The following is an 18,263-nucleotide window of genomic DNA, read 5'->3' on the forward strand; positions in this document are numbered from 1 at the left end:
TTACCTACTCAATTATACCAATATTCTAGATTTACCAAAGTAAATTATTTGTAACTCTTAAGCTATGACCAGGAAACCCATGATATGCTATATCATCAAATAGCTCTTGGAACGCTTTACGCGAAAATGTATTAAAATATAGGGTGTTCCATTTAAAAAAAAATGGGGAAAACTACAATTTTCAAATGTTGGCAACACTGATTACTTGTTTGTAAATTTCAAAGTTTAAAAGTATCAATAAGAAGAAGACTAAATTACAATTTTCTTGACACCATGTAGTACTTCCTAGGTTCCATAGAATATATTTTACAGGCCTCTGAAGTTGGACACTTTTTCACAGATAAATGCTTATGACTTATTTAAGTCAAAAATCAAAAACAAAAAATCGTAGACCCTCTTTGACCTATGTTTTCGAGAATATCTTTTCAAGTACTATTCAAATTACTAATCAGATACAGGGTGTTCCATTTAACAAAAAGTAACTTCTTGTTACCACCCGTCTGTAATTGATTTTTTTAATTTTTTTTAATCAAAAAAGTAAAGTTCGAAAGAGCAACTATTTTTTGTAGCTATTACAATTTCTCAGATAAGGGAATAGGGAATTTTAAACGGGCCATCCTGTACAAAAACTATATTTCCTACTGATTCAAAAAAATAAAACCGTTTTTCTCCATTTTTTACCATTTTTTTCATAGCCCTTTGAAACTGGTCAATCGACTCTGTATTACAGATATAATATTTCATGATTTCTGAATGACATAACGTTTTTTTTTCCTTTTTCTTGAACTTGAAGAAAAATTGATCTTTATTACTGCCAATTAACTGATTGAATATTTACTTCCCCACAGCATATAGACAATGCCAAGTAGACGACTTCCACTGCGGCTCCAAACTTTCCGATCCATGTATACCAAAGGAAAAAAAATGCGACGGTTACTTAGACTGCAGGTCGGGTAAGGACGAAGAAGGATGTCCTGGAGTCGCCTGCCTTCCTGACCAATATAGATGTGCCAATGGTCTGAAATGTATCCCGTCTTCGATGAAGTGCGATCATAAAGACGACTGCGGGGATAAATCAGATGAATTGGGATGTCGTAAGTTCATTTCCGTATTTATTGAACAGGTGCTTTCATCAGAATTTCGTCCCTTATTTCGGTCAACCATCCAAATGGTTTTCACGTCCGGCACTTCTGGATATTATGATCTATATGCATATTAAAAAATATGCATACCCAATCCTGTTTTATACATTTATTGTATCGATAACCTTGCGAAATAATTGAGATTCACACTTTTCCATCTCATATATAATTGTATAATATCGGCAATAAATTTTTTGGACCTTGGTAGTTGTCGTAACCTTAACACGTTTTGAGTATTGTGAAAAGTTTTTTGGCTTGAAATGTCACAAGGTTCAAATAGGATTCTCCTTCAGATGACATGCTCCTATACTTATGCTTACAGCGAACCTGCAACGTATCTAGACCTTTCAAAAAAAATGTCTCTGCAAATCAGACCTCCACAGCTTTTATTACCTCCTCGTTGGAAGAAAATTTACGACCTTTTAAACTTTTTTCAGTTGAGGAAAGAGATAATGGTCGAATGGAGCCAAATCTGGTGAATGAGGGGGGTGTTCTAGTAATTCAAACCGTAAATCACAATTTTTTTGCATGGCAACATCAGATTTGTGTGCAGGGGCGTTGTCCTGTAAAAACAAAAAACACCTTTGTATAGATTTCCGCGTCTTTTCTCTTTAATTTTTTCCCGTAGAGTGGTCAGTATTGTCGAATAGTAATCTCCGGTTATTGTTCTACCCTTATCCAAAAAAATCAATCATGATGGCACCAAAAAACTGAAGCAAGAACTTTTAAAGCAGATTTTTAAACACGAAACTTCTTGGGTCTTGGAGAACCAGAGTGTCGCCATTCCATCGATTGTTGCTTTGTTTCTGGATCGTAGAAATGTACCTACCGAAGTCTCATCCATAGTAACAATTCGGTTTAAGAAGTCTTCATCGTTCTCAAATCGAGCACAGATCGAACGCGATGCTTCTACCCTTGCACGCTTTTGGTCAACATTCAAACATTTGGGGATCCATTTTGCAGCAATTTTTCTCATGTCCAAATTGGCGTGAACCATATGATGAACGCGTTCGTTTGAAATATTCAGTGCTTCAGATATCTGTTTTAGCCCAATCCGACGGTCTGATAAAATCATGTTATGAACTGCATCGATATTACGATATTTTCGGGGACTGACACAGAAATTGGCCTTCCCGATCGGTCATCATCTTCAATGGAAAATTTACCTCTTTTGAAGCTTGCAGTCCAATTTTTCACGGTCGCATACGAAGGACATTGATCAACAAGGGTATCAAGCGTATCTTTGTATATCTGCTTACCCCTTAACCCTTTCAAATACTGGTACTCGATGATGGCTCGATACTCCAATTTTTCGATTTTCACAATTTCGGTGGACATCTTTCTTTCAATTTATTTCATCTCTGGTTTACTTTTTTGTCCTCAAACTTCACACTGACACTTCTAATGAATTATTGTTCGTTGCTATGGTAACGCAATATTTTTTTATGAATGGAACTGGTCTAGGCTAACTAGATATCAATACATCCTCGTACAATTTTTTTCCTTCTATTGATATATTCCATTTTTTTAGATTTTCCACTCTGTAATAGCGGACAGTTCCGATGTGATAACGGATTGTGCATACCTGTAAGTTTTCACTGTGATGGTCTCAACGATTGTGCGGACATGTCCGACGAAAAAAATTGTACTTCGATTTCCTGTGCACCGGATCATTTTCTTTGTCCGAAAGGTGGCATCAACGGTGGCGGAAAATGCATATCCAAAACGAAGCTGTGCGATGGTAAAAGAGACTGTGAAGATGGTGCTGATGAAAAGACTGCCTGTTGTGAGTAGATTTATATGACTGTATTATTTATTTATGATCTCCCTTTACTTGACACGAACTACTTCTTCCATTCCTATTTTTTCTTAGGAATAATGATGTGTTATAGTTAGTATTAGCATTGAGTATTAAGAGCAGTTTATACCACGGCCCACGGGACTTCCTCGCAATCCGTATAAGGCGTAAAGAATGTGGGATGTTGCCAGAACACTTGACGACTTGACCGATAAGTAGAAGTTACGAATATAACAATAGTTTCCACTTTCATCGAAAAGATGGCAGCACTTAACGAACGTCTGTTTTCATTTTCACCAGGATACGAATTGTGGTCAATCGCGAGACTTTTCGAGAAATTTTTTCATCTGAAAGTTCATAGAAGATATAATTTCACCTCGGAAAGTTAATAACATGAATGAATATTTTTTCTTCAATGAAAAAATTTTTTTTTCCGTTTGACGGATAAAAAAATTTCTGACTTTCCGAGATGACGAACTGATTGAATTGAATTATAATGAAACCTCATATAAATTAGTAGTGTCTGACGTAAGATATTCATTTTCTCTTTTTGAACTGATTACTAAAACGTTGTAGACACCTCTTAAATCACTTGATACCGAATAGTTTTGTGAATAAATGAGATATTATTCAATAGAACTGGAACAAAGAGGTGCAGGTAGATTATTAGAATAATACTAATAAAACTGATGACATGTTCAGGTTTTTTTACGATAAGGATTTAAATTTCGTTCATGACCAACAAATGACTCGGAAAAATACTTAATGAATTATGTATATGAAATTTGCAGATAAAGATTTGGATGAGGTGTTTAAGTAAGGTTTTATTGTTCATATAAATTGACTGTTTCCAGTTTAATGATTCATTAAGGCGTTTAATAGTTTTTATCAATAAGGAAAGCTAATCAGTCTTGTTGCTTTTTATTTGTTTGATGTTTTCTTTTCAAATTGAAAATTCAACGAACGAAAAAATGACCGACTTTCCTTCACTTTCCATCTGAAGACATCAAAGTGTGTTTGGTAAAATTGGCATTGACTATTTTTCTTCACTAACAAAATCAATAATTTTTCCTGTAACTACCCTACATATAGTACATACCTACGAATAGGACTTAACTCGGGACTTACTTCAATTTCATATTCATTTTGAGAAAATGGTTGAATAAACCGGCCTCAAATGCTATAATAACCCGTAACTATTTTCATCATTTTTTTTTGGCACATTTTGAAGAATTTCCTTATCACAATTATAACTTGAAATAGTGAGAGGATATTGAAAATCGAACAATGTCAAGGCCATTCGTAGTGTTCTTTCAGGTTATTGTCATCACTCGTATGGAACTATTTTTGTATTCTATAAAATTTCGATATTTTTCTAGCGAGCGCTTCTTGCGCAGCCCTCCAATGCCAGTACAAATGCAGGGCGTCACCAAACGGTGGCATTTGCTATTGCAAAGATGGCGAAAAATTGGCGCCCGATAACACCACCTGCATCGACAGAGACGAATGTTTGGAGTGGGGGCACTGCGAGCAGCTGTGCACAAATACGCCCAGCGGGTACACCTGCGCGTGTGCTACAGGCTTCACTCTAGCCAACAGGACGAAATGCAGCGCGCAAGACGCTGAGTATCTGAAGATTATGTTCATCCACGAGAAGTCCATCATAAGTTTGAATTCTGCAGGTTCTAGCACCGTCATCACCAATACGACAAGCGGAAGCGGTTTGGATTACCATTTCGATGAGAACATCCTGTTTTGGTCGGATGTAAAAACTAAAAGGGTGAGTTTTACTCATGTCCTTCCATTCTTTCTTAGGTTTAATACTTTAATAAGCTTTGGTATGCGATCATTATACATTCTTATCCTTCTTCAGATTCATTCCCAGCAGTTGAGAGAAACCGGCACCAGTATAGTCCACGTCAGTGACGTCGACATCACCCTCCCTAGTTTTTGGATGCCCGTAGCCTTGGCCGTGGATTGGGTCGGGGACAAACTCTACGTAGTGGACGCCATTGGGCTCAAAATCGATGTTTTCGAGCTACACGGCAGATGGCACGCTGTGGCCTTGGGTTCTAACCTCACAAATCCGGCCGACATAGCCCTGGATCCGTCCATTGGTTACATGTTCATCGCTGACAGCTCGCAGATACTCAGGGCCAACATGGACGGTACCAATCCACGTGCGATAGTGGCAGAAGCCGCCTACAAAGCCGTGGGGGTGACTGTGGATATAATAACGAAGAGGGTGTTCTGGTGCGACAGTCTGTTGGATTATATTGAGACGGTTGATTACAACGGCGAAAGGCGGTTTTTGGTGATCAGAGGACAGCCGGTGCCAAGTCCAGCCCGCTTGACGCTTTTCGAGAACAGGATATATTGGACAGATGGTAAGCCAACACTGAAATACTCGAATTAGGAGCGCCGGTAGTAGTAAACCAAAGTTGGTTTACTACTCAGGTTTTGATATAACCTCAGAATTTGATTGTTCACTTCGCGCTCTATTATGTGGTACTCGATCGTTGTGTTTACCATGAGCCCCCCCAGATGTTATACACTGCCCAAAAAAATTAACGCACATTCTGAAAATCTCAATTTTAATGAAAGTTAACTCTACATTGACTTTATAACTTATTTTTTATGTTTTCTCGGGAAGGTTTTGAACGAAACAAGACACATTAAATGGAAGAAAAATTCAGGATTTCACCGAATCTTATGTGAAAGAAGAGAAATGAACAATTTTCAAAATACTGAAATGCTGATAAGTGATTTAATACTTGGTATTTCCACCCCTTGCGTTAATTACAGCTCGGCAACGACGGTTCATACTCAAAATGAGTGATCTTAAAATGTTCTGATCTAATCCTTCCCGGATTTCTCCGAATTGGATTCCTAAGTCATTAAGAGTAGCTGGATGATTTTCTGAGCATGATATTGAGGTTGTCACAAACCTGCTCAATCGAATTGAGATCTGGACTTCTTGCTGGCCATTCCATTCGAGAGACTTCAACCTCTTCAAGGTACCTACTCCCGAACGATGCGCGCACGATGGGGTCTGGCATTAGCATGCATAAGAATGAAAGTTTCATCAATATAAGGGGCAAATGGCACTATATGCTCTTCGAGAATGTTCCTTATATACTTATTAGCATTCATAGCTCCATTATCAACGACCAATAGGTCTGTGCGAGCAGTCAAAGATATTCCACCCCATACCATAATCGATCCTCCCCCGAAACCAGTAGTATTCAGGAAATTGCACTGACCATATTTTTCATGTGGACGTCTGTATACAAGGGAACGTCGATCACAATGGTATAGGCAGAATCTAGACTCATCTGTGAAGAGAACTCTTTCCCAATCGGCCTCTTCCCAATGGATATGCTCTCTCGTAAAATCCAAACGCACCCTTCGATGGGTGGGGTAAGAGCTGGGCCTCTTGCCGCAACACGAGGCCTTAAATCATATTCTCTGAGGCGATTTCTCATTGTCTGAGTGCTAATTTGCACCTCATGAGTTTGCTCAAGCTGAATTTGAAGGAGGCGAGCGGTTGCAAACCGATGTCTCAACGAAGAAACTCTCAAGTAACGTTCTTGAATGGCAGTTGTTACCCATGGTCTACCCTGTCCTGGTCTTCGGACATTCATACCTGTCTTCCTGAATCGCTGCAACATTCTGGACACACTTGTATTGGAAACTCCAAACCTTTCTGCAATTCTTGTGTATGTCCACCCTTCTTCTCGCAAAACTACCGCTTGGGCATATTCCTCTTGAGTCAAATTGCGTGTTTCGCGTTGCATAGCGATCGAGTGAAGAAAATCAAACGAAAGAAAAACTATTGATCACTAGAATTGATCGAGAACAACTGATTTTAGAATGGAGCCAATACATTAAAAATCTGTTATCATCTTTTTTTATTCCTGCTGGGAAAAAACATCTGTATTGAAGAAAACCGTTGAAAGTGGACATATGCATGCATAATTCTGATAAAAATAATTATCATTGAGAACACCTTTAGTTGTAGAATAAATTTCAGATTTCCATAATATGCGTTAATTTTTTTGCGCAGTGTATTTTCTAGAGTATTTTCTATTATCTTCACATTTTAACGATCATTTTCCACCCATTTAGGAACTAAACAAGGCATAATGTCCGTGGATAAGTACGGAGGAACCTCAAGTATCCAACCATTCTTCAAAACGAAGGACGTGAGAGACCCTAAGGCGGTTAAAGCTGTCCATCCCCTCGTTCAGCCGTTCATAACCAGCCCTTGTGGTCACACAAACGGTTTCTGCCAACACATGTGCATCGTAACAAACGCTGGCGCAGAATTGGGATACCGATGCGCTTGCAACATAGGATGGCGATTGGCTGAAGATGAGAGGAATTGTGAGCTCGTTTCAGAGTTCTTGATGTTCTCACAACATAGGTGAGCCAACCATTATCTGATATACCCAGCAGAATTGTTACATGTTTTCGAATTTCAGATTTATCAAGGGAAGAGTACTGAACCCGGTTGTTGAAGGATTCAGCGACGCCATCTTACCGGTGGTGTCCCGCAGGGCGCGATTCGTCGGTCTAGATTTCGACGCGAGGGACGAGCACATCTACTATTCAGACGTCCTTCAAGACGTCATATATAGAGTCCACAGAAACGGTAGTTCTAAAGAGATCATCTTAGCTTCCCAAAACGAAGGAGTTGAAGGGCTTGCCGTCGACTGGGCAGCTAAAAACTTATACTACATAGACAGCAGGAAAGGTACACTGAACGTGTTGTCGACAAGGAACATAACGTACCGTAGGACCTTGCTGAAGAACCTAAAACGTCCAAGAGCTATTGTCGTACATCCAAATAGGGGTTTCGTGTTCTTTTCCGAATGGGACAGACCGGCGAATATTTCTAGATCATACACCGACGGTACTAACCTCACTGTCTTCAGGAATTTAACTTTGGGATGGCCTAACGGTCTATCGATCGATTTCGAAACGGACAGACTTTATTGGTGCGACGCCTTGCTGGATCACGTCCAACATTCGAAACTGGACGGTACTGATCTGAAGACCATAAACTCCAGGCTCATCAGGCATCCGTTCAGTATTGTCGTATTCAGGGACTATATGTATATTACGGATTGGAGATTAGACGCCATCATTAAACTACACAAGTTGACCGGAGAGGGAGAGGAAACGCTTGTTAAAGAATCGCAGACGAACAGACTTTACGGAGTTAAGGCAAGTAGAACATCATTAATTACTAAGTGTATCGTTTCCTCAGAAGCGCCATGACCTACACATGCTTGTATATTTCTATGTAAATGTAAGGCATGTCTCATGATGTCTGGGATATTCCGCTCTACTCCAACTGCAGCCATGAAGATACTACCAGACCTTTATGATATTCACATTGTGCGAGGAAAGCAAGACTAGCAACTCACAGACACTACAATTTAATTCTGAACGATCCAGACAGTTCCCGTGCTTGACCAGCTCCTAACCGAATTGCAGACTGATCTGTTCATAACAAGGATCAGCCTGTACAGAACTTTTACCTTCCTGCTCCCCAGCAGCTATGACTAGTTCTGCTACAAGGTTACTAACAGGAACCTCGCCGGTTTATTGACTATTCCAGAGTCAAAAATGGATCCTGAGCTAGGCTCTACGGTAGTAGGGTCCTCACGGAGCTTAGTGGCTAGTAGGCTAGCCTCAGCATTTCAGAAAAAATCGCCATTAATCTTTGCGTCAGTCACCATTTCGACATGGGCTGGACACGAAGGTAAATAAATATCCTGACGGATGGTCAAGCTATCATTAGATCTCACTGGAAGGCAGATCTACCCTACCCTCTTTCATTTAGGAGGGTGTATCAGATTGAAACTCTTTTAGATACCTGGATACTGAGGCTTCAGTGGAAACGAGTTATCGGATGCCCAACTATTCGCTAGAATTCTCTCTGGAACTAAACTGATATCTATCATGGCTGTCTCTACAGGACATTACCGATTCAGAGCACAACTTCTTAAACTTGGCATCATCTACGAAACCCTCTGTGGATCGTCTGAAGGAGGGCGAAACAGTTGTGCATATCTCTTGTGACTGCTTGGCGGCAGATATAATCAGCCTAGAAACCCTTGGTTCTCTCAAGCTGACTCTAGAGGAGCTCAGGAACCATTCCACCACTAACATAATCTCTTCTCTCAAGAATATGGGACTTGAGGGGAAGGTTAAGCTCTATGAGCTTGTTTGTGTGCCACAATAGACCGTACTGGTCACGATGGCAGATAATTAGGTGTTTAAATATTGATGTCACTCAATATATTCCAATTTTAGATATTCAGCGAAGCTGAGCAGAGAATCAGCAGCTCACATCCTTGCTGGAACTTCAACGGTGGCTGTCAGAAGTTATGCTTCGCTGTACCTCTAAATGGCGGTCAATCGCTAGTTGCCAGATGTGGTTGTCCGTACGGGGAAAAACTTATGGATGATCAGAAGAGTTGTCAACCTGATTCAAGCTCTGAACCACCCGTACAAGCGTGTCCTAACAACTGGGACTTCACCTGTAATAATCAGAGATGCATACCGAAATCATGGGTTTGCGATGGAGACGATGATTGTTTGGATAATAGTGATGAAGAACAAAACTGCACAAGTGAGTATACCTCTTTTCATTTTCTTACATAGATTTCTCCTTATCTGCATCGAGTTTCACATTCTTATACCTACGATTTTCAGAACCAACGTGTCGTACTAACGAATTCCAGTGTAAATCTGGAAGATGCATTCCGATGAACTTCAAATGTGATGGGGAGAACGATTGTGGCGATTACAGTGACGAAACTGGATGTGGCAACGTTACTTGTGGATCTACACAGTTCAAATGTGAGAATGACAGATGTATACCTAGCAGTTGGAAGTGCGATTCGGAAAACGATTGTGGAGATGGTTCAGATGAAGGTAGGAATATTATTTTCTTATTAAGCTTCCACTTAGTTTAGGTTAGGTTAGGTTTTCAGTTTTCATCCTTCGGGAAGAGTGGGAACATTTCTCAATTACCAGAGCTGGTATACCATAGAGTCTAGCAACCTTATTGGTATTGAGTGACTGAAGGATCTTGTGCACCTTCTTCATATTCATTGAACTTCATGTCGCCTAGTTTATGTCTAACCACAGGCAAAGTTGGCAAAAGCAGAGCCCTCCAAAGTGTTAAGACGGCTGTGGCAAAAGTCTTGGAAAAAAGTTCATTATGAAGTCATCATCTGCTGCTGGAGGGAAAGAACTTGATGTTGTTCACGTGCTTAGGGAGTATCCTGATGGAACCAGATACATTTGTACACGTCGTAACTTTATTTATCATAGGAGCAGTCGAATTCCTTCCTTGCTTCCTCAACGGTCCTGTTGTATTTAGATGTTTCGGACATTTTTTATAGATATCATTCATTCACCAAATTCAAATTTCGCGATATTATTATGTTTTATGACCTCAGGTGACCGGTATACAGGGGCACACCAGGAAGTTGATGCTAACGATCATATTTCAAAATCTAGTGTTCATTATCATTTTTCGTTTCAGGTGATTCTTGCGCAGAGAAAACTTGTGCTTACTACCAATTCACATGTCCTAGAACCGGGCATTGCATACCACAAAATTGGGTGTGCGATGGCGATGATGATTGCTTCGACAAACAAGACGAACAGGACTGCCCTCCTATTGTTTGCCAATCGAACCAATTCAAATGCACTGATCAGAAGCAGTGTGTCCAAGAAAATTACAAGTGCGACGGAATACCCGACTGTAACGATGGAAGTGATGAATTGGGATGTCGTAAGTAGAGCTCATATCTATCAATGGGATGTCGAAAACCATCTTTTTTAATTGCAGCATCCATTCCACCAAACCAATGCAACCCTGACAAACAATTCCAATGTCAATCATCTGGAATATGTCTGCCAAAAGCCTGGTATTGTGATGGAACTCCAGACTGCGAAGATAAATCCGATGAACCAGAATCTTGTGGACAAGTCGACTGTCCCATCAACTTTTACAAGTGCAACAATTCCAACTGCGTTTTCAAGGTACAGCTATTAACATTCAACCTCAATTCCAATTTCTATGGGATGTTTTTCAATGTTTCAGGCTTATATTTGTGATGGAAGGGATGATTGTCTAGATGGCTCTGATGAAAGTTACATTCACGGCTGCGTCAAGCCACCATTCAGATGCCCAGATGGCCAATGGCTGTGTCCTGATGTGACAGAGAGATGTGTTAATTTAACCAATGTTTGCGATGGAACTCCCCACTGTCCAAACGGCGCAGATGAGGGAGAAGGCTGTGATTTGAATGAATGTAAACATCAAAACGGACTATGTTCCAATGGGTGTAAACAAACTCCATCGGTATGTCTTGAATTCGTAACACTTGAAGAACTTATATTTATGAGGATTGTTTCAGGGACCGTTATGTTTATGTCCGAAAGGGGAAGTACTCAGCAAAGACGGTTTCACTTGTGAAGACGTTAACGAATGCGAACCACCTGGATTATGTTCACAGACGTGTACCAACCTTAAAAGAGGCTACATGTGCAGTTGTGTAGCTGGGTATACTTTGGAACCAGACAAACACTCCTGTAAAGCTTTCAGTGAGTTTTTAACATTTTAAAAGCAGAAAATATGGATTTTAACCGGTTCTTCTACTTCCAGATCATTCAGCAGCCTTCCTCATCATTTCTAACAGACACTCCATTCTTATTGCTGATCTCAAAGAACAAGGGTTAGAGAGGGTGCCAATAATAGTGGAAAATGTTGTGGCAACTGCTTCAAACATGCATTCCGGTACCATATTCTGGTCTGATATGAAATTGAGGAAGATCTCAAGATTGGATAGGGGCCAAGAAACTGTGGATATAATTTCCAATGGCTTGGATTTGGTTGAAGGTTTAGCTTACGATTGGATTGCCGGTAACTTATATTGGCTGGACTCGAAACTTAACACTATTGAAGTTGCTAAAGAGAATGGATCGAACAGGATTGTGTTGGTCAAGGAGAATATTACACAGCCTAGGGGAATGTGCCTGGATCCTAGTCCAGGGTATGTAGATGTTTGACAAATCGATTCTGATTTGATTTTTGATGGATTCCTAACGTTATCTTTTTTTTTAGAACTAGGTGGCTTTTCTGGACAGATTGGGGAGAAAATCCAAGAATTGAGAGGATAGGAATGGACGGTACCAACAGGTCTGTCATAATCAACACAAAAATCTATTGGCCAAATGGTTTAACATTAGACACCACGACTCAAAGGGTATATTTCGCCGATTCTAAATTGGACTTCATAGATTTCTGTTATTATAACGGCAGTGGTCGACAACAAGTACTTGCTGGAAGTCACTATTTATTACATCCGCATTCACTAACCCTATTCGAAGAAACGCTCTTCTGGACAGACCGTCAATTGAACAGAGTTTTGTCCACAAACAAATTCAGAGGTAAGCATTATAGTTTATCTCGGAGAAAAAATCTGTTATTTCCCTTTCTTTTTAGGTACAAACCAAACTGTTGTTAGTCACTTGATTTCACAACCGCTGAGTATACATGTTTATCATCCTTCACTTCAACCTATCTCTGAAAACCCGTGCAAGGATTCGCCTTGTCAACATATATGTCTACTCTCGCCAACATCCGCATCTGGGTTCACGTGTAAATGCAAAACTGGCTTCAAAATAACCCCTGAAGGTAAATGCGTCGAAGAGGACACGTCATACCTGATGGTTATCAAAGGCTCCCAATTGTTGGACGTTTCTCTTGTACCGGGAGATTCCACTTCAGGTTTCATTTCTTCGATTGTAGGCGTGGACAATGGAGTACAAATTGATTATGACAGGAAGAGCAATATGATCTATTGGATTGAAGATAAAGATGGTGATAATAATGTGAGTTATTATAATTAAAATCACTATTTTTCTTATTGGCATAGCTAATCCAAACTAATCCAAACACCAGAATGGTTTTTAAGAAACGGGATTCTCTTAGAGGAAGTTTCTCGCTTCGCTCGCGACAGCCGGCGCCCTGCGGGCGCACGATATCGCGAATCCATCTACCATTTTTCAACTATTCCATTTTTTTTTAATATATTAAATAATTGCGTCAAAATATTAAGTTAAGTTCGTTTGGTACCGAAAATTTCCAGTTTCCTTTTTAATACATTTAACCGATTCGTAGTTATCATGAAAACAAGTCAAAATTGATCGGGAAACCCAATGTACTTATACCTCGACTTTTTTTTCAGTACACTGTGTTCACCGCGCCTTTTGGAGGCGGTAAAAAGACCCAACTTTTCGGACCGGACTCTGGAATTGTCGGATCCCCGTCAACAATAGCATTCGACTGGTTAGGAAGAAACCTTTATATCGGCAACCAGATAGCCAACAATATCGAAGTAGTGAGGGTTGACAGCAAGATCAAACAGCGAAAAATAATATTAGCGAATGATGGTAACAGATCCTCTGTCGCTAAACCAAGAGCGATTTGTCTGGACCCCTTTGATGGAAAATTATACTGGGCTGATGAGGGAGGTTACGGGGTTCCTCAAAAAATTGGAAAGGCCAATATGGATGGGTCTTCATCTATAATTTTAGTGGATAATGTTGAAAGGCCTGAAGCATTAGCCATCGATATCGAAAACAAAATGTTGTACTACAGCACTCAGTTTCCACCATTGGTAGTCGCTATAGACGTATTCGGTAATGGAAGAAAGAATATCCTGGAGACGAAAGATAATATAGCCTTCCCAAAGGCTTTGGGCGTTTTGGCAAGTCGCTTATATTATTTGGATCCTCAATATGAAAAGTTAGTCAGAGTGGATCTGCCCTCAGGTCAAAATCCTAAAATGATCTTAGAAAATGAACCCGAGCTCAAGACGTTCACTATATTCAAAAAGCGCCCTCTAGTAAATCACCCCTGCTTACAAAACAACGGAGGATGTGCCCATATATGTATCCCGGCTGAAGGGGGAACCAAAGTATGTGCTTGTGGTATTGGTTATAAGAAAGAACAAAATGGGTGTATCCCGTACAAAACATTTGCTGTTGTCTCTCAACTCGATACAACGAGAGGATACAGTTTGAAAGATAGCTCAGAGGCTATGGTACCAATTAGTGGCCCAGGTCATCACATCCTACACGTCGATGTTCACTACGCACAGAGTTGGATTTACTGGGTAGAATTCAACAGAGGCATGTGGAATGGAATATTTAGAATCAGACCGAATGGTACAGAAATTCAACACATAATCAAGGAAGGCATAGGAAGCAATGGTATACGAGGACTTACCATCGACTGGATATCAAATTACTTGTATTTCACCAATGTATACCCCCACGAAAATTACTTGGAAGTCTGCAAACTAGATGGAAGTTATCGGAAAGTTCTTGTGAAGACAACCGTGGATGCTCCAAGGGAAATTGCTGTTAATCCAATCAAGAGATACATCTATTGGATAGATTATGGACAGTATCCAAGAATAGGTAGATGTAACCTAGATGGTTCGAATTGGAAGTCCTTAATCACTTCTGGCATAAGCAATCCTCGAGATATCACAATCGATATGAGCAACCACGACGTATACTGGGTGGACTCGAAATTGGACATAATCCAAAAAATTTCTTACAAAGGCTCAGAGAGGGTGATAATCAGAAGGAACTTACCGAACCCTATGGGTATAGCTGTTCACAAATCAGACGTATACTGGGTCGACAGAAACCTACAGACGATTTTCAAAGCTCCCAAAGTCGCTAACACCGTCGGTCTTCCAACGATGTTGAGAACAAACTTACCAAAACTGAGGGACATCGTGATTTTCGATGCGTCGAATCAGCCCGACGACGAAATGAACATGTGCAAGGAATCGAATGGAGGTTGCGAACAGTTGTGCTTCTCATTCAATACAGAGGAAAATCCGTATAGTTACAGGTGCGACTGCGCAACTGGACAACCTGATATCAACAATCAAAACAAGACTTGCACTTTCGTTGATGAATACTTGGTGTTCTCCACCCGCACAGAGATCAGAGTAATCAATCTAGATCTGAAATCGACAAGTATTCCCTTCAAACCGTTAACCAACTTGACCAATGTCGTAGGTATTGATTTCGATTACAAGGATGAGAAAATATTGTTCACTCAGATACGTCCAGCAGCCCGTATAGCCTGGATGCCTTCCTCTAATCCTACCATAGAAAGCATCAAGACTATCATAAATAAAACAATAAATCCAGAAGGCATAGCGTACGACTGGACCCAGAAGAAAGTATATTGGACTGATTCCTCAAACCACAGTATATACGCCATGAACTTAGACGGCTCGGATTTGATAATGATAACAAGAGTTGAGAGACCAAGAGCAATTGTTATAAATCCATGCAATGGAACATTATTCTACACCGATTGGGGAAAATTTGGCACTTCTGGTAAAATTATGAGAACCACGATGGCAGGCTCTTTGAAAACAGTCATTATCGACAAAAATTTGGCTCAGCCATCTGGTTTAGCGATCGATTACGACGATCAAATGCTCTACTGGACTGACGCTGTTAGGGAAAAAATCGAAAGGTCAGATTTGAACGGGAAAAATCGGGAAGTACTCATATCTGCCACTATTTATCCTTTCTCAATAACAATATACGGCAAATACATGTACTGGACCGACTTGCAACTCAGAGGCGTGTATAGAGCTGAGAAACACACAGGTGCCAACATGATTGAGATGGTGAAGAAACTGGAGGACAGTCCTAGAGATATTCAAGTATTTTCACCGATGAGGCAGCGATGCAGTGTCAATCCTTGTCAAATCAATAACGGTGGATGTGCCCAAAGCTGCCATCCTGGAATAAATGGACAAGCGGAATGTAGATGTGCCGATAACACTAAACTAGTCAACGAGGGAAGGATGTGCGTTGCCAAGAATTTGAGTTGTGACTCCAGCAAATTCTATTGTAGAAATGGAAGGTGCATTTCTAGAATGTGGGCTTGTGATGGGGAGGATGACTGTGGCGACTCCAGTGATGAAGACGAGAAATATTGTTGTAAGTATACATCATTTATCCAAAAACTCCATGAATTTGATCAAATGATACCTCCTTTCAGCTTTCCACTCATGTTCTACTAATGAATTCCGCTGTGATAATGGCAGATGCATATTCAAATCTTGGAAATGTGATTATGAAAACGATTGCAAAGATGGCTCCGATGAGAGAGACTGTACATATGCACCTTGTGCAGATGGCGAATTTACATGCGCAAATCATAGATGCATACCCATGTCACAGGTCAGTTGATTTCTTTTGTTAAAACTGAACATTTCAGTGTGGTTATGAGAGCATTAGAGTACGAGGATATATTGAAAAATTCGTAGCCTACTATGGAACCAAACGAAATTTCAATCTCAATATATTTTATTACTCAACATATTCTCCTCTTAATTGGATTCATTTATTAGAGCAACCTGCAATGTCTCCAGACCTTAAAAAAAAATGTTTCTTCTTGCTTTGCAAACCAGACCTCCACAGCTTTTATTACCTCCTCGTTGGAAGAAAAGTTACGACCTTTTAAACTTTTTTCAGTTGAGGATAGGGATGATAGGCTGAAGGACTTTGGTCGATGGCCTTTTGAGATAATAAAGTACGGTATTATTATTATTATTATTATTTTATAGGGATGATAGTCGGATGGAGCCAAATCTGGTGATTCAAACCCTAAATCGCGAATTTTTTGCATGGCAACATGAGATTTGTGTGCAGGGGCGTTGTCTTGCAAAAACAAAACACCTTCGGATAGCTTTCCGCGTCTTTTCTCTTTAATTTTTTCCCGTAGAGTGGTCAGTAATGTCGAATAGTAATCTCCGGTTATTGTTCTACCCTTATCCAAAAAATCAATCATGATTACTCCATGGCAATCCCCAAAAACTGAAACAAAAACTTTTTTCAAGAAGATTTTTGGACACGAAACTTCTTAGGTCTTGGAGAACCAGAGTGTCGCCATTCCATCAATTGTTGCTTTGTTTCTAGATCGTAGAAATGTACCCAAGTCTCATCCATAGTAACAATTCGGTTTAAGAAGTCTACATCATTTTCAAATCTAGCACAGATCGAACGTGATGCTTCTACCCTTGCACGCTTTTGGTCAACATTCAAACATTTGGGGATCCACTTTGCAGCAATTTTTCTCATGTCCAAATTGACGTGAACTATATGATGAACGCGTTCGTATGAAATATTCAGTGCTTCAGATATCCAGGCCCGGATCTACGATTTTTTCTGACCGGAGCAAAAATTCATGATGGCGCCCCCCCCCCCCCCCCTTCTAAGGTTCGTAGGAAAAATCTAATTGCATATTCGTCATCGCTTTCAACCCGAGTTATTTTTTTCACTAGTTCGAGGTCGTATAGATTATGCAATTAGATTTTTCCTAAGATGAGTACTTTGGGAAAAAAATCACTCTTATTTTTTTCCCATTGTTCCAACAAAAGATATTTTTTCTCATTCATTATTCCTTTAAAAGTTATTCTTTTCCCAAAATACTCCCAAAAATTGCATATTCGTAATCTACGACCTCGAATTAGTAAAAAAAAATGACTCGGGTTGCCATCGTTCGAAAAATAAAAAAGTTTGTATTTACAAGAATGTCGTTTGCAACCCGCCCTCGTCTATCGTTTTTACCCGCGCTTCATGAACGAAATTATTCCGAACAAAAATTTATTTTTTTAGCTACATATGTCGACCCGGATCATTTTACATATTAATTCAAGGTCGAAGATCACGAATATGCAATTAGATTTTTGGAGGATCAGTATTTTGAGAAATAAATCACTCTTAGTGCAAAATTTCGGAAATATTGGTCAAATTTGAGGAGCTGTAGCAGCTAGAAAAAAAGGCACTAGTCATATGCTGTTTTTTTGGTGATGAATTGGTTCTTTGCAAATATAAAAAACCACACTTCATTCATCTATCACGAACAGTTCAGATTTTATGAATTTTTCCGCGAAGGTCCAAAATGTCCGATTTTCCATCGACCATAACTTGAAAAATGATTTTTTTTTAAATACTTGTTTGCATATTCGTGTTCTACGCCCTCGAATTAGTGTACCTACAGAATGAATTCGGTTTTGATCGGAGACCAAAAATATTCTTCAAAAAATCGCCCACTCTGTATATATTTCATTTTGTGAAAACATTTTAAAACACTCAATTTCGTGAAACTTTTGTATAAGACATTTTTTTGTACCTCTCTTAGTAGGGACGCTCATATCATGGTGAAAAACTCGGTACATCTATGGAGA

General features: G+C 39.8%; 1 protein-coding gene across 1 annotated transcript in view; it reads left to right on the forward strand.

Moving 5' to 3' along the window:
- The window catches only part of LOC123319277 (low-density lipoprotein receptor-related protein 2), a 62,571-nt gene that overhangs the window by 33,236 nt on the left and 11,072 nt on the right, over positions 1-18,263 (forward strand). The window contains exons 4-20 of the mRNA XM_044906153.1: positions 849-1,094; positions 2,674-2,928; positions 4,320-4,720; positions 4,814-5,327; positions 7,069-7,366; positions 7,425-8,169; positions 9,265-9,583; positions 9,667-9,888; positions 10,505-10,756; positions 10,814-11,007; positions 11,069-11,329; positions 11,385-11,571; positions 11,633-12,020; positions 12,092-12,417; positions 12,473-12,861; positions 13,218-16,011; positions 16,073-16,254. Of these exons, the coding sequence (XP_044762088.1) occupies positions 849-1,094; positions 2,674-2,928; positions 4,320-4,720; positions 4,814-5,327; positions 7,069-7,366; positions 7,425-8,169; positions 9,265-9,583; positions 9,667-9,888; positions 10,505-10,756; positions 10,814-11,007; positions 11,069-11,329; positions 11,385-11,571; positions 11,633-12,020; positions 12,092-12,417; positions 12,473-12,861; positions 13,218-16,011; positions 16,073-16,254 (7,973 nt within the window). The remainder of the gene's footprint in view (positions 1-848; positions 1,095-2,673; positions 2,929-4,319; positions 4,721-4,813; positions 5,328-7,068; positions 7,367-7,424; positions 8,170-9,264; positions 9,584-9,666; positions 9,889-10,504; positions 10,757-10,813; positions 11,008-11,068; positions 11,330-11,384; positions 11,572-11,632; positions 12,021-12,091; positions 12,418-12,472; positions 12,862-13,217; positions 16,012-16,072; positions 16,255-18,263) is intronic.

The sequence above is a fragment of the Coccinella septempunctata genome, chromosome 1 (assembly GCF_907165205.1).
Source record: "Coccinella septempunctata chromosome 1, icCocSept1.1, whole genome shotgun sequence".
In the NCBI taxonomy this organism is placed as follows: domain Eukaryota; kingdom Metazoa; phylum Arthropoda; class Insecta; order Coleoptera; family Coccinellidae; genus Coccinella; species Coccinella septempunctata.